Raw genomic sequence first — 26,805 nt, forward strand, 5'->3', positions numbered from 1 at the left:
TCATCACTTATTACTTGTTTCATCCCCATCAGAAAAAATGAGCACCTCAGCTCTCCTACCCACAAAAAAAAGGAACACACCAGGATCTATGAACTGGTGGAAACTGGCCAGCACACCCTCCTTCAGGGAGTATTTGACGCAGCCGATCTCACATGGAAGGAAGCGCTGCTCACAGTGCGGGGGCAGTTCTCCATGACTGAAGATGTTCAGAAAATAGAAGGTTTCTTCTGCCATAGCTGCAAACAAAAGCCCATGGTACATTATAAAACAAGATAAAGCAAAACAGACATGAAGACCCAATCGGGTTTTTTATGCAGACATAAATATTCTTAAAGGGGATGGACCTGTTATTACCACTTTCTGTGGCTACAATCAAAGCAGTTTACATAATGTACAGGCACTTATTTTGTACCTCAGGCAATGGAGGGTTAAGTGACTTGTCCAGAGTCACAAGGAGCCGAGTGGGAATTGTACCCAGTTCCCCATTTTCTCAGAGCACAGCACTAGCCATTACGCTACTCTTCCACATTCCCTTTAAGGAGATGGTGTGAGGGTGGGTGAATGGAATGCTTCAATAAAGTGCAACAAGTCAGAGTGCATTCATACTAGGATATGGCTGTAATCCACACTGTTCACTAGTCCTTCCTGGTTCTGTGGCATTGGCTGCTGTATTCAGTGTCATCATCCCCAAGGATGTCATTGTAGTCATTTGCTGTGTCTGGAAGAGAAAATAGAGCAAGAGGAAATGAGATCTTACCTGCTCAATTGTCTTTTAGTTCCTCTAAACCAGTCCAGTCTGCAGGAAGGCCAAGGAACCCATTCTCTAGCAAGCAGCTTTCTCCTCGTACTCTAAACCCATCTTTGGCTTATTATGAAGAGCAAATCTGTTAAAGCTTTCCAGGGACAAAGATTATAAAAGTAGCATTTTGAGTGGGTAACAAGTAGATCAGGAGTGGGCGACCACAGTCCTTGAGGGCCACAACCCAGTTGTGGTGTAAAAATGTACACAATGAATATGCATGAAACTTATCTGCATACAATTGATATGCCTATACTGCTTCCATTGAATGTAAAAATCAATCACTCTCATGCATATTCATTGGAAGTCTTGAAAACACAACTGGGTTGTGGCCCTCAAGGATTGTGGTTGCCTACCCCTGGACTAGATGTCTAAGAACAAAAGGCACTATATGCAGTACTATATGTCACTATATAACAAAGTTATATAGGATTATAATACCTGGCACCTTCCACCACTGCCAACCTGACTTTACATATACAGACTCTGGCATGGGAAAATTAGGGTCTTACCTTGATAATTTTCTTTCCTTTAGTCATAGCAGATGAATCCATTAACTGATGGGTTGTAGCCACCTACCAGCAGGTGGAGATAGAGAACACTGAAAGCACATGGTGTTCCAGGACGCCCAACCCCCTCTGCCTTCAGTATATGAAATTTCCAAAGCAGAGTGAATAAAAAAGGCAATATAAAAAACTTTCCTCACAGAGAACAACGCCCCTGAACCGGGGAAATAACCAAACAAAGGAGGGACGTTATCAACCTCCTGCAATAAAAACAGCATGTAGAAACTCTGATAGCTTGTCTTCAAGTACTCCTGATGAGGCACAATGTCTGTAAGCAACATCTGTACAAAAACTAAAGTCAGACAGGAAGGGATCATGGATTCATCTGCTGTGACTAAAGGAAAGAAAATCATCAAGATAAGAACCTAATTTTCCCTTCCTTATCAATAGCAGATGAATCCATTAACTGATGGGATGTACCAAAGCACTCCCTAAGTAGGGTGGAAACTGGCAACTCCGCGAGCAAGCACTTGCACTCCAAAATGCGCATCCTGCTGCGCTGCCACATCCAGCCTGTAATGCTGCACAAAAGAGAGCTGAGAAGCCCAGGTAGCCGCACGACAGATCTCCTGAAGAGAAAAAAACACCCATTTCAGCCCACGAAGAGGAAGCATATAAGCAGAAAAAATGAGTTCTTTAAGCCATCGGGCTATAGTGGCCTTAGACGCCGGAAACCCCCGTCGGGGACCTGCCAACAGAACAAATAAATGATCAGAATTCCTAAACTCATTTGACATCTGCAGATACTGCCAAAGAGCCCTGCGGACATCCAAAAGGCGCAATTGCCCAAAGGAGTCCGGAAACGCCTCCTTAGAGAAGGAAGGAAGAAAGATGGGCTGGTTGAGGTGAAAAACTGAAATCACCTTAGGCAGAAAAAAAAAGGCACCGTACGAACAGTTACCCCAGATTCCGAGAACTGCAGAAAAGGATCCCGACAGGAAAGAGCCTGAAACTCAGACACTCTTCTAGCCGACGTCATTGCCACTAAAAAAAAAAAACCTGTCTTGAGAGTCACATCCTTCTCAGAAGCCCGTTTAAGAGGCTCAAACGGAGATTGTGGGAGTGCCTTCAACATGAGCCCCAGGTTTCAAGCCGGACAAGGCGATCGCAAAGGAGGACGGAGACGAAGCGCCCCTCCGAGAAAACGGAGAATATCCGAATGAGCAGCAAGGGACAATCCGGAGACTTCCCCCCGGAAGCAGGCCAACACTGCCACTTGAACGTGAAGGGAATTGTAGGCCAGGTCCTTTTGCAACCCGTCCTGCAAAAAGTCCAGCAAGAGCGAGACTGTTGCCAGAGTTGGCGAGGACTATGGCATACACCACGCCTCAAAAGTGCGCCAGTTCCGAGCATAAGTCACAGAGGTAGACCACGTGCGAGCCTGCAAGAGGGTGGCAATAACCTTATTAGAATAGCCCTTGTCCCTCAATTGCGCCCTCTCAAGAGCCAGGCCGGCCGTAAGACCAAAGCGGCAAGGATCTTCCATAGTCACCGGACCTTGAACTAACAGGTTCGGAACCCGAGGCAAAAGGAAGAGGCGTGTCCACCAGCATCCGCCGGAGATCCGCGTACCACGGACGCCTTGGCCAATCCGGGGCGATGAGAATCACCAATCCTTGGTGCAGACGAATCCAAAGTAGAACTCACTCGCCCTATCAAGGGCCAAGGAGGGAACACATACAGGAGGCCCGAGGGCCATGGTTGAGCCACAGCATCCAATCCCGCCGAGCGAGGGACTTTGGCGTTTACGCTTGACGCCATGAGATCCAAGCCTGGAGTCCCCTATTTGGCACAAATCTTAAGAAAAACTTTGTCTGCCAGTTCCCATTCCGCTGGGTCGATTTGATGTCTGCTGAGGAAATCGGCTTGCACATTGCTCTGACCGGCTATGCGAGCCGCGGACAGCTGCTCTAGTTGGGTGGCGCTCGGCCCAGTCGCAGATCTGAGATGCCTCCGCAGCCAGGGCCCTGCACTGAGTGCCGCCCTGGCGATTAATGTAGGCCACTGCTGTCATGTTGTCCGACAGAACTCGGACAGGAAGACCCTTCAGCATCCTGTGGAAGGCCAGAAGAGCCTTCCAGATATCGCTCTCAGTTCCAAGCAATTGATGGACCATCCCGCTTCCGCGATGGACCACAGACCCTGAGCATAGCGTCCCCGGCAATGAGCTCCCCAGCCCGAAAGGCTGGCATCCGTTATCACCAGACACCAAAAAGGAAGAGCCAGTGGCATCCCCTGCCGCAGCCTGCCGTCGGAAAGGTGAAATTAGATCTTACCTGCTAATTTTCTTTCCTCTAGACCCTCCAGACCGGTCAAGACGCGTGGGTTATGTCCTCCTACCAGCAGAGGGAGACTGAGAAAACACTAAGCTTTTGAAGCCTGTATATATAACCTGTGCAGAACCTCCACTAGCCAGTATACCCCTGACAAAGCAGAGAAACAAAAAACACTAACAACAACTAGCAACCCTGTACGTGGTCACAGTAAACTGCAAAAACAAGAAACATCTTCCGCTTGCTCTTACGGAAACATGTTCCTTTGCCTTTGATAAAACAGTTGGGCTTCTACAGGTGGACTATCAAAGAAGAGCCCCACCTGTCCCGGACTCCTATCACAAAACAGAAATAAACAGTCTGCAATTAGAGAAACAACAATTTATAGCAGCCAAGAATTATCCAACAAACACACCTCCTGGCCTCCAATACAGACAGGGCGGGCTCTTGACCGGTCTGGAGGGTCTAGAGGAAAGAAAATTAGCAGGTAAGATCTAATTTCACCTTCCTCAGCGACCCTCCAGACCGGTCAAGACGCGTGGGACGTACCAGAGCAGTAACTAACTTATGGGAGGGACCTACTAAGGCCAGAGGTCAAAATTGCTGCCCCAAAGCGCACCTCGTCCTTTGCATGCACAGGAATCCTATAATGCTTCACAAAGGAATGCAACGAAAACCAAACCGCAGCCCGACAAATATCTAACAGAGAAATCATACTATTCTCCGCCCACGAGGCTGCCATTCCCCTAGTGGAATGAGCAGACCAGCCCCTAGGCACCACAGGACCCTTCACCAAGTAAGCAGATGCAACCGCCTCCTTCAACCACCGTGCTATGGTCACCTTAGGAGCCGCTGCACCCTTCTTTGGGCCACCATGAAGAACGAACAAACGGTCAGAGGCTCTGAAGTCCTGAGTTCCAGAGAGATAACAACTCAAAACTCTCCTGACATCCAGCTTGGCAATACCACGCTGCTCCGAATCTCCAGCCATATCACCCAACACTGGCAGAGAGATGACCTGATTAACATGGAACTCGGAAACCACCTTGGGCAAAAAAGGAAAGCACCGTCCGCAACGAAACCTTTCCCTCAGAAAGGACAAAAATGGTTCCCTAAAAGACAAAGCCTGAAGCTCTGAAACACTCCGTGCTGAAGTAATCGCCACCAACAAGACCGCCTTTAAAGATAAATCCTTACAAGATGCCGATACCAGAGGCACAAACGGAGGCCTGATCAAAGCATCCAAAACTAGCTTCAAATCCCACGGAGGCACCATCCGTCACTGAGGCGGACGCAGCAACTTAACACCCTTCAAAAAACGCACTACCTCAGGCACAGACGCGAAGGACTTTCACTGAAGCTTCCCACGAAAACATGACAAAGCTGCCACCTGAACCTTCAGTGTAGACAAGGCCAGACCTCTATCAACACCATCGTGCAAAAATTCCAAAACTTCCGCCACCGAAGAGTGAAACGGCCGAACTCGATGGTCTTCACACCAGTGCTCAAAGATTCTCCAAACCCGGACATATGCCAAGGAAGTGGATCGTCTACGGCAACTCAACATCGTAGCAAAGCCACTGGACGAAAGCCCCTTCTTCTTCAACTTGTGCCGCTCAAGAGCCAAGCCATAAGCGAAAACCGAGCCGGATCCGGCATGATTATCGGGCCTTGACACAGAACTGATCCCAACAAAGGCAGGGCCGCCGCCCCTGCCAACCGCACCAGGTCTCCATACCATGGTCGACGCTGCCAATCCGAAGCTACCAGAATCACCCGACCGGAGTGATGTTCGATGCGCTATATTACTCGACCGACTAACAGCCACAGAGGAAACACATACAGTCACTCCCGAAGCCAAGGCAACAGAAGAGTGTCGATTTCCTCCGCTCAAGGGTCTCTTCAGCGACTGAAAAAAAAAAAAAATCTCTGAACTTGCGCATAGCGAGCCGTTGCCCTAAGATCACTGAAAGTCCCCAGACCGACACAACTCACTGGAACACTGACCGAAGAAAAGACCACTCTCTGGGATCTAGAGTGTGCCTGCTGAGATAATCTGCATCTATGTGACCTACCCCGGCCACATGCGCTGCCAAGAGAGCCTGAAGATGAGTTCAACTGCGCCGCCAAGGCTCTTTGTTCCCCCCTTGACGGTTGACATATGCTACTGCCATGGCATTGTCACAGAGCACTCGGACTGCCTTGTGGCGAACCACCGACGTCAAGGCCTGGAGCGCCACCCGAATGGCCCGAGTTTCCAGCCGGTTGATGGACCACTCTGCTTCTGCCCGAGACCACCGGCCTTGAGCTACCTGACTGAGAATGTGCCCCCCAACCTTGCAGACTGGCATCCGTGACCATTACCAGCCCCTGTGGGGACTCCAACGGCATTCCTTTCCCAAATTGCGCGGACTGAGCCACCAGCGGAGACTGAGACGAGGGGCCACCGACAGCGGACAACACATTTCCAAGTCCTGCGACAGAGGGGACCAACGACTGAGCAGAGCTGACTGTACCTGACGCATGTGCGCCCTGGCCCACGGAACTACCTCTATGGTCGCCGCCATCAGGCCCAGGACCTGACGATAAGTACGGGCCGTCGGCGCCTTCTCTGCAAGGAACCGACGAATCGGACCCTGTAACTTGGAACCAAAAGGCTGCACAAAGGAAAGTGAAGATAAGCTTCCATCAAATCCAAGGAAGTGAGAAACTCTCCTTTCCTGACCGCACCAGTGACCGACCGCAACGTCTCCATCCGGAAAGAGGGCACCTTGAGTGCCGCATTGACCCTTTTGAGATCTAAAATGTGACGAAAAGTGTCCTCTTTCTTGTGGACCACAAAATAGATCAAATAGCACCCTGAGCGTTGCTGATCTGAAGGAACAGGAACCACGGCTCCCAACGCGAGCAGCCACCGCAGAGTGTCCCTCACTGCTGCCCTCTTGCTCCAAGACCGACAGAGGGATTCCAGAAACACTTCGGGAGAACAGCTTTCGAATTCCAGCGCACATCCGCCTCGAAACACCTTGAGAACCCACTGATCTGACCTGATTTGGGCCCAACTCTGGTAAAACAGACTCAGCCGAGCCCCAACATGCACCAGAGCCTGAGCCCGCACACCTTCATTGGGAATTGTGGCCTGAATACTAACCTCCCGCGGAAAAGCCATGCCCTCCGCGACGACTCTCACGAAAGAACTGTGTGCGCTGGAAAAACCGACCCCTAGAGGTCCTACTACTATTAAACATTTCTATAGCACTACTAGACTTATGCAGCGCTGTACAAATTAACATGAAAAGACAGTCCCTGCTCAACAGAGCTTACAATCTAAATTGGACAAACAGACAGCTAGGGGTAGGTCCCACTCGATCTGCCCGGCCTATACCGCTGAGCCTCCCTAAACCGTCCCCGAGAGGAACTAGTTCTGGCCCCTGCCTTGAACCGAAAATCTGGAAGCCATAGAACCTTGGTATCACTAAGACCTCACACTAACTTGTCCAAATCTTCTCCAAAGAGCATAGCTCCCTTAAGTGGCAGAGACCCACAACCATAGCCATATTTTTTGTCTGAAGTAGGCAACAAATCATAAAAGCCTCAGACAAAAAGGATGAACCCATGTCCAAGTCGGCTAACTCCTGACCCCCAGAAGAACCAACATCTACCGAATCATCCAGGAGCTTCTCGGCCCAACAAAAACATGCCCGAGCTACCAGACCCCCACAAACCGAGGCCTGCAGGGCTAGAGCCGACAAAACAAAACTACGCTTGAGAAAAGATCCCAACTTCCTATCCTGAGGATCACGGAGAGCCGTTCCTCCATCAACCGGGATAGCCGTAGCTATAATTACTGCCGTCACTACTGCATCTACCGTGGAAGCCTTAAAGGAATCCCTATCGTCCTGAGGGAGGGGATAAAGCCTCGCCATTGCCTTTGCCACCTTACACGGCAAATCCCATTCCTGACAAATCATCTCCCGGAGATCCTTGTTCATAGGGAAGGATCACGCCTGACGCTGAATGCCCTTCACCAACGGATCCTGGACAGTTTCCCCCAACGCCACCTCAGGACCAAACTGAAGGGTGGACGACACCTGATCTATGAGTTCTAACAGCTCATCTCTATGGAAAATCCGCACTACTGAAGGATCCTCTCCAGGAATCCAACAATCCTGCTCCTGAGAGCCGTCAATTCCATCTGACTCCCCCAGATCACTAAGCGCAGCTTCTGCAGCTACAGGAGAAAAACATTGCCTGTCCTCTGACCACTCTAACCGTGGTCTCTCAGCCAAGACGGAAATAGCCCCCTCTTCCAATTGGGGGGGGGGGGAGGGGGGGTCCCGATCTCCAGGCCTGATACCGCGTCCAGACAAAATCTGGAGGAAAGCCCACCATTCCTGGACCGTCATTAGGCCCTTTTGTGCCAAAAACGGAGGCCGCAGGCCCAAAACCAGCCGGCTCCATGGGCCGCGTCAGACTCAAGATGGCGGCTGTTCCCGCCGAAACTGTTCCCGCTGACAGCGGCCCTGCCTACGCTCCCGCTGACCCGGAGACTCCCGACACCATCGATCCCTCCGCGGTCAAGTCGGGGGGTGCCGCAGCCACCTTTATAGGTGCACCGCAAAGCTACACTGAGCGCCCGGCGCCTCTACCCCTCGCCACGAGCACGCGCGACATCGGAGGAGCTGGGCCACCATAAACCACGAGGGAAGGGAAAAGCTGTTCCGCAAACGCGCCAAACCAAAAACTCACTCACACTGCAAAAGCACTGGAGAAAGCGCTGCTCTCTCGTTCCAGCAAGGAATCAAAACCCCCGTTCGGTCCGCTGAAAATAAAGAAATAAATGCCCTTAAAGGCACAGTACTCCAACTCTGGCAGCTGGAAATTGTAAGGCACTCAAGGCTACAATACTGAGAAAGCAGCCGAGGCACAAAGCTGCCAAGCAAAACGAAATAGAATAACTGACCTTAAAGGCACAGTACTCTAATTCTGGCATCTGGAAATTGTAAGGCACTCAAGGCTACAATACTGAGAAAGCAGCCGAGGCACAAAGCTGCCAAGCCAACAGAAATAGAGAGCAGCACAGGGGGAGGGACCCAAACATAGGTGTAACACCCCAGGGGGAAAAACTGGGCCCCACCAGACCCAGGGCCCCAAAGCACTTTTTTTTTTTTTTTACACACGCGTACAGGGTACTGCAACAGAATAAAGTTTGGAAGGAAAAAATCCTACGACCCAATGACAAACTACCTCACCAGATTATTGGAGACTGCACAGGCTGTCAACTGCTACCTCTGCTGAGACTGAGAAAATACTGGCTAGTGGAGGTTCTGCACAGGTTATATATACAGGCTTCAAAAGCTTAGTGTTTTCTCAGTCTCCCTCTGCTGGTAGGAGGACATAACCCACGCGTCTTGACCGGTCTGGAGGGTCGCTGAGGAAGCTACCAATCCATACTGCGCTGGGCCGCAGGAAGCCACCGTAGTCTGCGTTGGTATTCCTGGAAAATCGGAGGCCATTGCTGAAGCGGTCTCATCAATCCCAGGAGCTGAACAAAGTCCCAAGTTCGAGGGCGGGGCATCCACAGGAGCACCAGATTCTGAAGCTTGAGCCACCTGCTGTCAGGAAGAAAAATGAACCCGAAGCCGTGTTGAACTGGACCCCCAAAAACTCGAGAGACAGAGGGGGTCAGGTGACTTTTGGGCATATTGACTACCCAGCCAGAGCCTGAAGAACTGCAACAACTCTGGCTGTGGCAAGTCGACTCTCGTCTGCCGAATCCGCTCTGATGAGCCAGTCGTCGAGATAAGGATGAACTGATACCCTCTCGCCTGAGAAAGGCAGCCACTACCACCATGACCTTGGAAAAAGTCAGAGGGGCATTCGCCAGGCCAAAAGGCAAGGCACGAAACTGGAAATGTTAGCTCAATACCGCAAAATGGAGAAACCGCTGATGCGGCGGCCAGATGGGAATATGCAAGTACGCTTCCTTGACGTCCAGAGATGTGAGAAACTCTTCTGGCTGTACCGCTGCAATGACGGAGCGCAGGGTTTCCATGCGGAAGTGTCGCACTCCTAAGGCCTCGTTAACTCTGCATAAGTCAAGGATAGGTCTGAACGACCCACCTTTTTGAGGCACCACAAAATAGATGGAGTAGCGACCGCAGCCGCATTCGACGGGAGGAACCGGAACCACTGCTCCGAGCTTCAGCAACACCTGCAAGGTCTCGTATACTGCCACCCTCTTGACAACAGTGCCGCATCGGGACTCCAAAAACACGTCTCCTACTGGGACAGCAAATTCTAGCCGGTAACCTTCTCTGATCAGGTCTAGGACCCACTGATCCGAAGTAATCTTGGTCCACTCCTAGAAAAAGAGGGAGAGACGACCCCCTACTGCGGGAACCGACAAGTGGACCAGCGCCCCATCATTGTGGAGGATGCCCCTGAACTCCTGGACGTTGCCTGGACACCGCCGCGCGTTTGTCCAAACGAAAGGAGCTCCTCTGCTGGAAATGGGAACGTTGACCAAACCCTGCAGAGCGCCCCAGGCGATACCTGCGAGCTTCGCGAAAACGTGGCCTGGAAAAGGACTTTTGGAAGAAGGCCTCGGCCTATCCTCAGGCAACCGTTGGGACCTAGAGTCCCCTAGGTCCTTAACAATCTTCTCCAAATCCTCCCCGAATAAAAGAAGGCCCCGAAAGGGTAACCTCACCAGCCTTTTGTTTAGAGGCCATGTCAGCCGCCCAATGCCAGAGCCAAAGAAGGCAATGGGCAGCAACCGCCACAGACATCTGCTTAGCCGAAGCTCTGACCAGATCATAAAGGGCATCAGCCAAAAAAAGACAGGGCAGAATCCATACGCGGGCCAACCTCAGCGAGGGAACCCGCTCCATCAGCGGGCTATCAACCGCCTGCTGCAACCAGGAAAGGCAGGCCTGAGCTGCATAGGAACTGCTAATAGCCGCCCGTAAGGAAAGGCCCGAGATATCAAAGGACCACTTCAGCGCGGATTCCAGCAGCTGGTCCTGCATATCTTTCAAAGAGACCCCTCCCTCCACCGGGAGAGTAGTCTTTTTAGTCACAGCCATGACTAAAGCATCCACTTTAGGCATCCCAAAGAGGGTCAACTGACTTTCCCTCAGGGGGTAAAGGTGACACATAGCCCTGGCCACCTTCAAGGGACCCTCAGGGTCAGACCATTGAGCTGAAATAAGCTCTTGGATGGAAGCATGCACAGGAAAAGCCCGAGAAGGCTTCTTACTGCTAGCCATCCTAGGATTAATAGAAGAGGCAGCACCCTCTCAGGATCTTCAATACAAAGGGCCTGTAAGGCATCAGAAATGAGAGCTGGCAGCTCGTCGCGGTGGAAAATCTGAACCGCTTTAGGGTCATCCAACTCCTGTGGCAAGCAGCCACCCTCATCTGGATCATCAGTCCGTGAGGGCCTGCCAGACCCCTCAGACTCCCCAAAACTAGACCACGGGGGAGAACAGAGTGAAGAATCCCCCTCAGATGGGGTATTCACTCGTCTACACTTAGCGTCAGTCAAAAGCTCGGGGGTAGAAATAAAGTCTCCAGCAGACGCTGGGCTATAAAGAACTGGAGGCAACCCAGACCGACAGGAATTGTCATGAGCCTCAGGCAGTGCTCTTTTTAACATAAAAGCCTTATGCATCAGCAGCACAAATTCAGGGGAGAAAAACTCACCCTGTACATCCGCCCCACATTGGTGGAAGCGGAGGCAAAAGCTCCTCTAGAAATCTTGAAATGAGGTGTCCCCCTGCACTCAGACCCCTCCACAACTGCAAGGGTCGAGTCACGCGGCGCCTCCAAGATGGCGGCCGCTGCTAACTCTGGCAGGCGGGAAGAATCACCACCCGCCATGCTCGTGCCAGCATTAGCATCTAGGCAGCATGTGCTGCAAAAGCCCTGCTGCTGATCTGCGTTTCCCACAGTGGGAGCAGTGCTTAACCCCTTCAGCAGCCATCAAATACAGAAAACAAAATGGCACCTTCGCGCCAAAACTTACCCCGCACAGAGCGCTGTCAGCGGGAACCTCCCCGGAAGAGCTGGGCACCACTCTCACCTCAGGAGACCAAGTCAAACGAGCTGCGGTCAAGTTCAGGAGAAAGCCTCTGTTTTTTGTTTTTTACTGTGAGGAAAGTTAGAGGCAGGCAGCCACAGAGGAACTCCGGGAGGAGGGGGAATGAGATAAGGCAGGGACAGGGAAAACCAAGTATGTCTTTAAAGTGGGCACCACCAGCCACAACACCCCCTGCTCTACTGGCAAAACACAGGAGCCACCCCAGGAGCTGAGAAGTGACGTCCACACCTGCTGGGAGATAGAGATATACTGAAGGCAGAGGGGGTTGGGCGTCCTGGAACACCATGTGCTTTCAGTGTTCTCTATCTCCACCTGCAGGTAGGCGGATACAACCCATCAGTTAATGGATTCATCTGCTGTTGATGACAAGAAAACTTCATCTTTCACTGTCAAGTCTTGTTGCTTGCCAGGTTTCAAACTTGTAAGGACACTACAAAACATTACTAAAGCTGTTGGTGAGCAAGGAGAACAACCACATTAGATCACCACAAGGGGAAATTCACAAACTTGTTGCAGACTTTGAGGCTCCTCCTCACCCAAGAAGAGCACATTGTTTATGGGAACAAATGACCTCATGGTTGACCCTTTCAACAAGTGCCAGTGGGACAATATGGTGGCCCCTCAAGCCACAATTGATACCTCTCTCGTATAATGTGCCAAGTTCTTTGCACATTATATGAGAGAGGTATCAATTGTAATTTGCATATATACTCTTCCATCTTCTTTATTACTAAACAGGGGCCCCTCAAGCCACAACATCTGAGAAGGACAAAGGTAAAATTATGTCTTACCTGATAATTTTCTTTCCATTAGTCCCTCAGATCAATCCAGAGACTTGTGGATTATGTCCCTCCACTAGCAGGTTAGATTTATTTATTTATTTTGTTGCATTTGTATCCCACATTATCCCACCTATTTGCAGGTTCAATGTGGCTTACATTGTACCGTAATGGCGATCGCCAATTCCGGATCAAGAAATACATAGTGGTATTAAAGTTCGTACATGATGAAGTAAATTAAGCAGTCAAGTATACAAGTTTTTTTTCCGTGGAAGAAATCAAGTGGTATTGTGTTAAAGTTCAGTAGTTGACAGTGCATGTGAAGTAGGGTTAAATGGTCAGTATTCTCAATGGAGAAAGGCAGATAGTAGGGTTCTCCAGGAGTCTGCACTGGGACTGTTGCTTTTTAACATATTTATAAATGATCTAGAGATGGGAGTAACTAGTGAGGTAATTAAATTTGCTAACACAAAGTTATTCAAAGTTGTTAAATCACAAGAGGATTGTGAAAAATTACAAGAGGACCTTACAAGACAGGGAGGCTGGGCATCCAAATGGCAGATGATGTTTAATGTGAGCAAATGCAAAGCGATGCGTGTGGGAAAAAGGAATCCGAACTATAGCTACGTAATGTAAGGTTCCACATTATGAGTCACCGACCAGGAAAGGGATCCAGGTGTCATCGTGGATGACACATTGAAACCTTCTGCTCAGTGTGTGGCGGCGGCAAAGAAAGCAAATAGAATGTTAGATATTATTAGGAAAAGAAAACAAAAATTAGGACATTATAATGCCTTTGTATCGCTCCATAGTATGACCGCACCTCGAATACTGTGTGCAATTCTGGTCGCTGCATCTCAAAAAAGATATAGTGGAATTAGAAAAGGTACAGAGAAGGGCGATGAAAACGATAAAGGAGATGGGACGACTTCCCTATTAGGAAAGGCTAAAGCAACTAGGGCTCTTGAAGAGATGGCTGAAGGGAGATATGATAGAGGTCTATAAAATGAGTGGAACAGAACAGGTAGACGTGAATCACTTGTTTACTCTTTCCAAAAATACTAGGACCAGGGGCATGTAATGAAGCTACAAAGTAGTAAATTTAAAACGAATCGGATAAAATATTTCTTCACTCAACATGTAATTAAACTGGAATTCATTGTCAGAGTGCAGTAAAAGCAGTTAGCTTAGCAGGGTTTAAGAAAGGTTCGGATAGCTTCCTAAAAGAAAAGTCCTTAAGCCATTATTAAAATGACTTGGGGAAAATCCACCGCTTATTTCTAGGATAAGCAGCATAAAATGTAAGCCATGCAGCAGAATTTTGAACAGACAAAAGGGAAGAAAGTGTTTAATGAGCTACCTCAGAGGAGCAAGTTGTAGTAATTAAGCAAGAGGTGATGAGAATGTGGATTCAGAATGGAAAGGTTAAACTTTGGTGATGTTATAGAGAAATAAATGGCAGGTTTTAGCGGTTGGATATGTGCAGAAAAAAAGAGGAATCAAATATGACCCTAAAGTTATGAGCGGAGGAGACAAGGAAGATGACAGCGCTATCCACAGAAACAGAGAATGGGGGAAGAGGAGAGATGGGTTTAGGGAGAAAGATAAGAAGCGCAGTCTTGGCTATGTTCAATTTCAGATGGCTGCAATGTCATACAAGCAGGCTGAGACTTGGGCCTTGATTCCTTGTGAAATTTCTGGTGTGGAGAGGTAGATCTGGGAATCATCAGTGTAAAGATGGAACAGAAAAACATGGGAGGAGGTCAAAGCACTAAGGCAGGAGTGTCAAGGTTTTCAGGATTTTCACAATGAACATGCATGATATCTATCTGCATACAATGGAGGCAGTGCATGTAAACAGATCTCATGCATACTCACTGCAGAAATCCCGAAAATCCGACTGGATTGTGGCCCTCAAGGACAGAGGTTGGACACCCTTGCACTAAAGGTAACAGACAGAGAAGAGAGAACACCAAAGTTTGCCCACAAGAGGGCATGTGCAGCCAGCTTAACTTCAGTATACGATACCAAAGAAAAGAAATCATTTGAACAATAGTTCACTCTCCTGCCTCTCGAAAAGAGCAAATAATCTGAAGGAAAATCCTCCAGCTGCTTCACAGTAACAACTGTTTTCCAAGAACTTGTTTAATCCAAACTTCCAGACCAACAGAAGAACGCGAACCTAAACAACATTAACTATATCAAAACTCTGCCAAATATACATCATACAGAATCAGCTAATGCGAACCCCAGGGAGGGCCTCTGGATTGATCTGAGGGACTAATGGAAAGAAAATTGATCTAAGGGATTAATGGAAAGAAAATTGATCTGAGGAACTAATGGAAAGAAAATTATCAGGTAAGACATAATTTTACCTTCCATAGCGTCCCCAGATCAATCCAGAGACTTGTGGGATGTACCAAAGCAGTCCTCAAGAAGGGTGGGACCGCATGCTCCCGGAAGACAGTACCGAAGCACCGAAAACGCATCCAGACACCGCAACATCAAGTCAGTAATGTCTAGCAAAAGTGTGTACCGACGCCCAAGTAGCCGCTCTACAAATCTCGCCCAACGGCACTAGCCGGTACTCCGCAACAGACGTGGCCTGAGCTCTAGTCGAATGCGTGCGAATCTGAGGAGGAATCGGTTTCCCCATGGAAAGATACATAGAGACGATCGCTTCCCGTAGCCATCGAGCGATCGTAGCCTTAGAAGCTATCTGTCCCTTTTTGTGTCCCGCAAACAGACAAAGAGATGATCTGATTCCGGAAGGAATTAGTAGCCTCTAAATATGCGAGAAGAGACCTTTTGACATTCAAACAACGAAACTGACGAAAATCCCCCGGGTAATCTTCCCACTTGAAGGTTGGTAAATGCACTTCCTGATTAAGGTGAAAACGCAAAATCACCTTCGGCAAAAACGATGGAACCGTACGGACCGAGACCCCAGCTTCCGAAAAACGCAGAAAGGGATCCCGTGACAGAGCCTGTAGCTCCGATACCCTTCTGGCCGAAGCCATGGCCACCAAAAACACCGTCTTCAACGTGAGATCCTTCAAAGACGTCTTACTCAGAGGCTCAAATGGAGCACGCTGTAACGCCCTCAGTACTAGGTTCAAATTCCATTCTGGTACCACCGGCATCTGAGAGGGTCTAACAAGACTAACACCCCGGAGAAAACGAACTACATCCGGATGAGCGGTCAACAATCGACCACCTAACCAGCCTCGGAAACAGGCCAATGCTGCCACCTGTACCTTAAGAGTGCTCAAAGAGAGGGCCTTTTCAAGCCCCTCTTGCAAGAAGGCTAAGATAGACACGAGAGGAGCCGACTCCGGCGAAATGCCTGAGGACGAGCACCAAGCAACAAAAGTTCACCAGACTCTAGCGTACGCCAAAGAAGTAGATCGCTTGCGCGCCTGCAGCACTGTCCCAATCACTAACTCAGAAAACCCTCTGCGTCTGAGCTGCGACCGCTCAATAGCCAAGCCATAAGACCAAACGGAATGGGATCCTGCATGATCACTGGCCCCTGATTCAGAAGATCGTGAAGATCCAACAGCTGCAACGGTACGTCTATCAACAGACGTACCAAATCCGCATACCAAGGACGCCTGGGCCAATCCAGAGCCACCAGAATGACCACTCCTGAATGCTGCGCAATCCTGCCGATCACCCGACTGACCATGGGGCATGGAGGAAAGACATACTGGAGATCCTGCAGCCACCTTTGCAACAGCGCGTCTATTCCTTCGGACCCGAATTCCCTTCCCCTGCTGAAAAAGCGAGGCACTTTGGCAATGGAACAACGGGCCATTAGATCCACTACCGGCATCCCCCAACGAGACGTGATCTGGTCGAACGCTACTGGAGAGAGCTCCCACTCCCCCGCATCCAACTGGTTCCGGCTGAGGAAATCCACCTGCCCATTCAGGACTCCCGCAATGTGAGCCGCTGACAAAAGAAAGACGCGTTTCCGCCCAGCGGCAAAGGGCAAGCGCCTCCGTTGACAACTGAGCGGTCCGAGTGCCCCCTTGGCGATTGACATAAGCTACCGCTGTCTCATTGTCGCAAAGAACTCGTACCAACTGGTTCAGCACCAAAGTCTCGAAGGCTTGCAGCACCAGCCGAATCGCCTGCAATTTCAGAAGATTGATTGACAACCGAGCCTCTGACGGACTCCACACCCCCTGCGTCGAATGACCCAGGCAATGAGCTCCCCAGCCGGACAGACTGGTATCCGTCGTGACCTCCCGCCATTCCGGAGTGGCTAGGGGCATGCCGCAAAGCAGATTGACCGGCTGGAGCCACCAACGGATGGCAAACCAGGCCTGAGCCTCCCCATGGGATCAGAACCACATAATCCTCCGATAACGGGAACCACTGGCTGAGAAGGGACCACTGCAATGGATGCATATGACTCCTGGCCCAAGGGACTACGTCCAGTGTCGCTGCCATTGACCCTAGAACCTGAACATAGTCCCACGCCTTTGGAGCAGGCGCTTGAAGCAGTGAGGAAATCTGCCGCATGAGCTTCAACCGGCGCAGCTCCGGGATTAACACTCTGCCCTAAGCAGTATCGAAGAGCACACCCAGATACTGCAAAGTCTGGGTCGGGACGAGATGACATTTCTGAATGTTGATCACCCAGCCCAGCGAACGCAGAAGATCCATGACCGACTGTGTAGCCCGGGCGCACTCCTCCCGAGACGGTGCACGAATGAGCCAGTCATCGAGATACGGATGAACTTGCACCCCTTTTGCGCGCAAGAAGGCTGCCACTACCACCATTACCTTGGAGAAGTTACGAGGCGCCGTGGCCAGACCAAAAGGCATGGCTTGGAACTGAAAATGTTGACCCAGCACCGCAAAGCGTAGGAAACGCTGATGAGGCGGCCAAATGGGGATGTGCAAGTACGCCTCCTTTAGATCGAGAGCTGACAAAAATTCTCCTGGTTGCACGGCCGCCACGAAAGATCGCAAAGTTTCCATCCTGAAATGCCTCACTTTGAGGGCTCTGTTGACCGCCATGAGATAGAGAACTGGGCGACACTTCCTTTCCTTCTTTGGCACGACGAAGTAAATAGAGTAGCGACCCTGGCCAATTTCGGCCGAAGGCACTGGAACAACTGCCCCTAAGCGCAGTAATTCTGCCAGAGTCTCCTGAACAGCTGCTCTCTTTAGCGGAGACTTGCAAGGAGACTCTAGGAAGCTGTCTGACAGTGGACGGGCGAACTCCAACTTGTAGCCGTCCCGATCGATGTCCAGCACCCATTCATCCGCAGTTACCCCGGCCCACTCCTTCCCGAACTGAGACAGCCGTCCCCCTATTGCCGGAAAGGAATGGACCAGGGCCCCATCATTGGGTTCCTCTGCTACCCTGTGGATTACGAGGGGTTGAGATGGGCTGACGGTGGTCCAGCCGAAAGGGCTGCTGTCTCTATTGAAACCGGGGCTTGGAACCCCCCCCCCCCCCCCCCCCCCGGATTTGCCAGGCTTATAACGCTTGGCCTCCTTAAAGTGCGGTCTGAAGGACTTCGCCTGGGACTTACCGCTGTCCTCCGGCAAACGACCCTTAGTATCACCTAACTCCTTAACAGTCTGAGCCAATTCCTCCCCAAAGAGGAGCCGCTCCTTAAAAGGCAACCGTGTCAAATGGGATTTAGAGGCTACATCTGCAGCCCAGTGCTCTAGCCAAATCCATCTACGGGCCGACACCAATGAAACTTCCTTAGCTGAAGCCCGGAGAATGTCATAAAAGACATCTGCCAGGTACGCCAAACCCGGCTCCAACGCCAGAAGGCATTCAATTAGATCCTCAGTCGACAATGCCTTCTGTACCCAGGGAAAAGACACGCTCTTGCCGCATAAGAACCGCAAATCGAGGCCTGTAATGACAAAGCCGCCACCTCGAAGGATGCCACGCTGGGTCTCCAAAATGGCATCCATCTCGGTACCCCCCACTTCTTTTAACAAAAAAGCCTTGTGCATAAGCAGCACAAATTCTGGAGAAAACGCCGTTGCATGCACCGCTCCAGTAAGAGGATAGTCGGAGACTCCGCGTTCCAGGGCCGCAACAGATGAGAGCTGTAAACCCGCCGCCGCATTCATCTGCAGCTGAGGAACAGACGGAGAAAAAATGGCAGTGGCCAAGCCACACGCTGCCAACAATGGCTTTCCCGCCAAGCGGGAATCGGCCGACTCCGCCGCCTCCCCCCCAGCAGAGAGGTCTGCCTGTTCCATCCGGGGCTTGCCCAAGGCCCCGGTACAGCTCTCACATGCCCCAGACGCCGTCCTACGTGCCCCGCAGCGCGAACACCTTTTGACGGACTCTGACGCCGACATCAGCCTCAAGACTGGCTCCCAGCCTAGCGCTCACGTACCTCTGAAGCCTGGAACTCTGAGGACTGCGAAAACACTGCTTAACCTGCAGGGATCTGCATTTGTGTCTCGGTCAATTTTTTTTTTTCAAGAGGCAGGAGAGAAACACCGACAGACAAATCCCTAAGCAGCAGTAGGCTGGTGGGGGGAGACGGATAGGGACCTGGCACCACCAGGTGTAACCCCAACGTGCGCAAAGCACCTCAACCCCAAATTAAGCTCAACAACCCCCGAGGGAACGGGATAGGAGCCAAATCACTGCAGAGCTGCACAGCATGTCTCTTCACCTGCTAGATAGAGAGAATACTGAAGTTAAGCTGGCTGCACATGCCCTCTTGTGGGCGAACTTCGGTGTCCTCTCTATTTAACCTGCTAGTGGAGGGACATAACCCACAAGTCTCTGGATTGATCTGGGGACGCTATGGAAGTTTGTGCATTGACAAGGCCAAATTGCATGGCATCGGCTCAGCTGCAGTTTCTGTATAAAGAGAGGATCATATCTGAGGTTATTTGCATTCCATCTGAAGTGCAGCTCTGCTCTGCCGTCTGACTGACCTGTATTAGGAGTGCTCTGCCACCTGCCAGACATTATGATGTGCCACCAATAATCAGGTTGTATAGCTGCCATGTAATTGCTGTATAATGCAATGGGGTTAGCTGGCTGTATTAGAAGCCTAGCTTAGGTATTTGTGTGTGCTTACTCTGAGCTGTTTCTATGATAAGACCATCTGTGTCACTATTCTTGCATCTCTTTCATTGTGTTTTTACTGCCATTGTGAATCAATAAGCAATCAATTTTTATAATACCACTGGGTGTGGAGTTAGTTCCGTTATTATTTGGGCATTATGAATTTGGGTCTATAGAGAAAAGGGGACAATTACTTTCCAGACACTACACCATCTAATACCAAAATGTGGCAGTGTTACATTTTTCTCTAATCTATATTGTGTCATTTTCTCAATTACAACCCAAAAGATTGTGTATGCCCCACAGATGCAACCTGTCATGACCCAGGCCTGGATAGATGCCTCACAGCCTAGCTGAAACAGCATGTGCCACATTCACTGGTGTGTATGGAAAGACATTTGTGAACAGGGCAAGCACACAAGTCATGCAAGCTTCAAGTTTTGCTTTCAATGTGAAGCCTATCCCATTGGAACACTCGAGTCACCTCTTACCTGAGTAGATGGTGGATTGGATTTTGAGGCCTTATCCTGTTCTGCTTTCCAACTGCGTGCAATTTCAGTATATTTCTCTTTTTCCTCTTGACTCAGCAACTTAAAAAAAGGCAGCACAGTTATTTCAGGCTTCTGCTACTTTAATGTTTTTGTTTTCACTTTTTTGTGTTTCATGGTACTCCTCCCTAAAACAGTTATTGGTGAGACATATGGTTAACTCATCAGGCTTCCTATAGTGCCAGTGTATTTCCTTCTACATAGCATTTAAATCTAGTCCAGCACTTCAGAACCCTGTCCTGGAAGCACATCATGCCCCTCAAACTTTCAGGATATCCTTATCCAATAAGAATGGAGAAATTAGGTCTTACCTGATAATTTTCTTTCCTTTAGTCATAGCAGATGAATCCAGAAAGGGATGGGTTATGCCCATCTACCAGCAGGTGCAGATAGAGAATACCAGGGGTGATCTGGGAAATTGCAGACTGTTAAAGCCTGATGTCAGTGCCGGGCAAAATAGTGGATATTATAAAGAATAAAATTACAGAACACAGACAAACATGGTTTAATGGGACAGAGTCAGTGTGGGTACAACCAAGGGAAGTTTTGCCTCACCAATATGCTTAATTTCTTTGAAGGTGTGAATAAACATGTGGCTAAAGGTAAGACAGTTGATGTAGTATATCTAGATTTTCAGAAAGTTTTTGATGAAATTCCTCATGAGAAACTCCTGAGAAAATTAGAGAGTAATGGGATATGAAGCAATGTTCTGGTGTGGATTAGTAATTGGTTACTGGACAGAAAACAGAGGGTAGGGTTAAACGGTCATTTCTCTAAATGGAGGAGGGTGACTAGTGGAGTGCCGCAGGGATCAGTACTGGGACCGGTGCTATTTAACATATTCATAAATGATATGGAAATCAGGATAAGTGATTAAATTTGCAGATGAGGACTAAACTATTCAAGGTTGTTAAAACGCATGAAATATTGCATGAAGACCGTAGGAAATTAGAAGGCTCGCCATTCAAAATGGCAGATGGAGTTTAAAGTGGACAAATGCAAGGTGATGCACATTGGAAAAAATAATCCGAATCATAATTCCCTGATACTAGTGTCCACCTTGAGGGTCAGCAACCAATAAAGATCTAGGTGTCATTGTAGATAATACATTGAAATCTTCTACTTAATGTGTGGTGGCGGCCAAAAAAGCAAACAGGATGCTAGGATTTATTAGGAAAGGGATGGTGAATAAGACCAAAAATACTATAGCAGCTCTGTATCACTCTATGGTGTGACCTCAGCTTGAGTACTGTGTTTCGTTCTGCTCGCTGTATCTCAAAAAAGATACAGCGGAATTAGAAAGGTTCAAAGAAGAGCAACCAAAATGATAAAGGAGCTGGAACTACTCTCATACGAGGAAAGGCTAAAGAGGTTAGGGCTCTTCAGTTTGAAAAAGAGACAGATGAGGGGAGATATGATTGAGGTCTACAAAATGCTGAGTGGTGTAGAACAAGAAGAAGTAAATCTATTTTTTACCTATTCCAAAGGTACAAAGACTAAGGGACATTCAAGTTACATGGAAATATTTTTTTTCACTCAATGAAGTTAAGCTTTCAAACTCTATGCAGAGGATGTGGTTAACAACAATTAGCATATTTAGGTTTAAAAAAGGTTTGGACAAGTTCCTGGAGAAAGTCCATAGTCTGCTATGGAGACAGACATGGAGAAACAACTGCTTGCCCTGGGATTGATAGCATGGAATGTTGCCAGAATTTGGGTTTCTGCCAGGTACTTGTGACACGGCTTGGCCACTATTGGAAACAGGATACTGGGCTAGATGGACCATTGGTCTGACCCAGTATGGTTACTCTTATGTTCTTATGAGATAGACAGCCTGCAGTCTGGTCCCTCAGTATACTCCATATGAAAGAAGGAGAAAACGTCACCAGAAGCAGATCCCAATCCTTCCTTACTTATAAAAACAATCTAGAAACAGCTCATCTGAACAGTGGAATGAACAAGAAACAGTACAGAATCCATAGGGAAGTGCTCTGGATTAATCTATGACTAAAGGAAATAAAATCATCCAGGTAAGACAATTTCTCCTTCCTTGTCATCAGAACAGATGAATCCAGAAAACAGATGGGACTTAGCAAAGCAGTCCTCAATCTAGGTGGGACACGGACGCTGCTGCCGAAAGAACTGACATGCTGAAGGCTGCGTCTAAGCGAGCCACAACATCCACCTAGTAGTATCTAGCAAACATATGCAGTGATGCCCAGGTGCACTGATCTACAAATCTCTTCCAGGGAAAGGAGGTGAGATTCCGCCCAAGAAGTGGAAAGAGCCCAAAGCACCAATGGGACGATTTTCCCGACAACAGGTAAGCAGATGAAATACACTCCAGGAGCCACCAAGCAATGGTAGCCTTGGGAGGCAGCCACCTGCTTATGATGCCCCCACGAATAGAATAAAGATGACACGACTGCCGAAACTCATTAGTGACCTCCAGATACTGCAGTAGGACCCAGGGTACATCCATACAACGAAGAGTACACCGACCCACACTCAGATTTGCAAAACAAAGGAAAACGTACCAGCTGATTGAAGTGAAAGGCCAAAACCATCTTAGGCAAAAAGGCTGGAACCGTACAAAGGGAGACCCCTTAAGGAGAAATCACAGAAACATATCCAGACATGATAGCCTGAAGCTCTAATACTCTCCTTGCGGAAGAGTCTAAAGGATGTAGAGCCTTCCACATATTCACCATGTCCAAAGCTTCACAAATTCTAGAGATCCTCCCTGGAGAAAAAGAGCAAGAGGTCATGGAGGGATGTGATCTATCTAGGTGAGGATCATAAGCCTCATTAAAATCCTCCCCCCCCCACCCCCAAATAACGATGTGTAGACTATCCAAATGGTGTAAATATTTCAACAAATTTTATAAAAGGATTGATCAAACAAATCGTGGGCATAAACATTACAGAGTACACATTTGGTCCTATTAATAGTTACAAGTGCTATAACAAAATCTGCTCTGAGGATCACTAATTATCTGAAGCCCCTTATAAATCTAGACAACCCCTTGCTCTCTTTTCTTCCGTTGGAGCATGAAAGAAGTCCCCACCCCACCATTCAGCATGTTCCACACAATGAAGATACTTACCTGTAGCAGGTATTCTCCGAGGACAGCAGGCTGGACATCATCACGCATGGGTCGTCGTCTGCGACGGCCCAGGAGCTCCGGATTTAAAAATCAAAATTTTAAAAGTTGTAGAAACGACGAGAGTGGGCGCGGGGACAATGCACCGCGCATGTACGAGTGACTTCCCGCCCGCGCGCTTCCCTCAGTTATATAAAAAGCAAACGAGAAGAACAACTCTAAAGGGGAGGAGGGAGGGTTGTGAGGATGTACAGCCTGCTGTCCTCGGAGAATACCTGCTACAGGAAAGTATCTTCATTTTCTCCAAGGACAAGCAGGCTGGACATCATCACGCATGGGGTATCCCTAGCGCCCAGGCTCACTCAAAACAATGAACAATGGTCAATTGGGCTTCGCAACGGCGAGGACATAACTGAGATTGACCTGAAAACAAACACAACTGAGAGTTAAGCCTGGAACAGAACAGAAATGGGCCTAGGAGGGTGGAGTTGGATTCTAAACCCCAAACAGATTCTGTACCACCGACTGCCCAAACAGACTGTCACATCGGGTTCCCTTTTGAAGGCAGTAGTGAGATGTGAATGTGTGGACTGATGACCACGTTGCAGCCTTGCAAATCTCTTCAATAGAAGCTGACTTCAGGTGAGTCACTGACGCAGCCATGGCTCTGACATTATGAGCCGTGACATGACCCTCCAGAGTCAGCCCAGCTTGGGCATAAGTGAAGGAAATGCAATCTGCTAGCCAATTAGAGATGGTGCGTTTTCCGATGGCAACCCCCATCCTGTTGGGATCAAAAGAAACAAACAGTTGGGCGGACTGTCTATAGGGCTTTGTCTGCTCCACGTAAAAGGCCAATGCTCTCTTACAGTCCAAGGTATGCAACTTGTCCTCACCAGGGCGGGTATGCAGACGGGGAAAAAAATGTTGGCAAGACAATTGACTGGTTCAGATAGAACTCCGACACCACCTTCGGCAGGAACTCAGGATGAGTATGAAGGACTACCCTGTTATGATGAAACTTAATGTAAGGAGCATGAACCACCAGGGCTTGGAGCTCACTGACTCTACGAACTGAAATAACAGCCACCAAGAAAATGACCTTCCAGGTCAAATACTTCAGATGGCAGGAATTCAGTGGCTCAAAAGGAGGTTTCATCAGCTGGGTGAGAATGACATTGAGATCCCATGACAGGGGGCTTTGACAAAAGCAAACCTCTCACAAAACGAACGACTAAAGGCTGTCCAGAGATACTCTTACCCTCTACACGTTCCCCCTCGGGTACTCCGTTCTGTGGATAAATCTCGTCTGTCCCCTTCTCCTCTACTGCTAATTCCAGACTCTGTTCCTTTTATCTTGCTGCACCTCACGCCTGGAATAGACTTCCCGAGCCTGTACGTCTAGCCCCGTCTTTGGCTGTTTTCAAGTCCAAGCTAAAAGCCCACCTCTTTGATGCTGCTTTTGACTCCTAACCTCTACTCACTTGCCCTGTCCTTTTATCCTCACCTCTTTAATTCCCTTACCTCTTAGTTGTTCTGTCTGTTTACGTCTTTTTTAGATTGTGAGCTCTTTGAGCAGGGACTGTCTTTTCGTGTATGATGTACAGCGCTGCGTATGCTTTGTAGCGCTATAGAAGTGATAATTAGTAGTAGTAGTAGTAGATGATAAGCACTAATTGCACTAAGGTGAACTCTTACTGAGTTAGTCTTAAGACCAAACTCCGACAAGTGTAGAAGGTACTCAAGCAGGGTCCATGAAGTACACGAGAAAGGATCTAAGGCCTTGTTGTCACACCTGACGGCAAACCTCCTCCATTTAAAAGCATAACTCCTCTTCGTGGAACCTTTCCTGGAAGCAAGCAAGACTCGGGAGACACCCTCTGAGAGGCCTAAAGAGGCAAATTCTAAGCTCTCAACATCCAGGCAGTGAGAGCCAGAGACTGGAGGTTGGGATGTAGAAGCGACCCCTCGTTCTGAGTGATGAGGGTCGGAAAACAGTCCAATCTCCAAGGTTCTTTTGAAGACAAGTCAAGAAGAGGGAACCATATCTGATGAGGCCAGAAAGGTGCTATCAGAATCATGGTTCCGCAGTCTTGCCTGAGTTTCAGCAGAGTTTTCCCTACTAAAGGTATGGGAGGATACGCATACAGGAGGCCTGTCCCCCAATGAAGGAGAAAAGCATCTGACGCTATTCTGTCGTGGGCCTGAAGTCTGGAACAGAATTGAGGAACCTTGTGATTGTGCTGAGTGGCAAAAAGATCCACTGATGGGGTGCCCCACGCCCGGAAGATCTTGCGGATAACGTCCATGTTCAGAGACCATTCGTGAGGTTGCATTATCCTGCTCAACCTGTCGGCCAGACTGTTTATGCCTGCCAGATATGTAGCCTGGAGAAGCATGCCGTGCTGGTGCGCCCAAAGCCACATTCTGACGACTTCCTGACACAGAGGGCGAGAACCAGTGCCCCCCTGCTTGTTTGTATAATACATTGCAACCTGTCTGAATTAGGATAATTTGATTGGACAGCCGATCTCTGAAAGCCTTCAGCGCATTCCAGATCGCTCGCAATTCCAACAGGTTGATCTGCAGATGCGTTTCCTGGAAGGACCAAACTCCTTGAGTGTGGAGCCCATCCACATGAGCTCTCCACCCCAGAAGGGATGCATCCTTCGTCAACACTTTTTGCGGCTGAGGAATTTGGAATGGTCGTCCCAAGGTCAGATTGGAGCGAATGGTCCACCATTGAAGGGAATCGCAAAAAAAATCGGTGGAGAGATGGATGACATCCTCTAGATCCCCCGTAGACTGACACCACTGGGAAGCTAGAGTCCACTGAGCTGATCTCATGTGTAGACGTGCCATGGGAGTCACATGAACTGTAGAGGCCATGTGGCCCAGAAGTCTCAACATCTGCCGAGCTGTGATCTATTGAGATGCTTGAGCTGAGGACACTAGGGCCAGAAGGTTGTCTGCTGTTGCTTGTGGAAGATAAGCTCGAGACATCCGTGTGTTCAACAGAGCTCCTATGAATTCCACATTTCTGTATGGGAATCAGATGGGACTTGGGATAATTGATGACAAACCCCAGTAGCTCGAGCAGCTGAATAGTAATCTGCATGGATCGTAGCACTCCTGTTTTGAGGTGTTCTTCACCAGCCAATCATCGAGATAAGGAAACACATGCACTCCTAGTCTGCGTAGCGATGCTGCGACAACTGCCAAGTACTTTGTGAACACTCTGGGCGCAGATGCGAGACCAAAGGGCAGCACGCAGTACTGAAAATGCTGAGTTCCCAGGCGAAATCGAAGGTACTGCCTGTGATCTGGAAGCACCGAGATGTGAGTATAGGCATCCTTTAAGTCCAGAGAGCATAGCCAATCACTTTCCTGAATCATGGGAAGAAGGGTGCCCAGGGAAAGCATCCTGAACTTTTCTCGGACCAGGAATTTGTTCAGGCCCCTTAGGTCCAGGATGGGACGCATCCCCCCTGTTTTCTTTTGCACAAGGAAGTACCTGGAATAGAATACCAGCCCCTCTTTCCCTGGTGGAACAGGCTAGACTG

General features: G+C 49.0%; 1 protein-coding gene across 1 annotated transcript in view; it reads right to left on the bottom strand.

Annotated features, from left to right (window-relative positions):
- MAEL (maelstrom spermatogenic transposon silencer) overlaps nt 1-26,805 on the bottom strand; it is a 111,433-nt gene that overhangs the window by 76,532 nt on the left and 8,096 nt on the right. The window contains exons 2-4 of the mRNA XM_030205095.1: nt 20,082-20,180; nt 607-718; nt 81-236 (exon numbers count right to left, since the gene is read on the bottom strand). Of these exons, the coding sequence (XP_030060955.1) occupies nt 81-236; nt 607-718; nt 20,082-20,180 (367 nt within the window). The remainder of the gene's footprint in view (nt 1-80; nt 237-606; nt 719-20,081; nt 20,181-26,805) is intronic.

This window comes from Microcaecilia unicolor, chromosome 5, assembly GCF_901765095.1.
Source record: "Microcaecilia unicolor chromosome 5, aMicUni1.1, whole genome shotgun sequence".
Taxonomy (NCBI): Eukaryota; Metazoa; Chordata; class Amphibia; order Gymnophiona; family Siphonopidae; genus Microcaecilia; species Microcaecilia unicolor.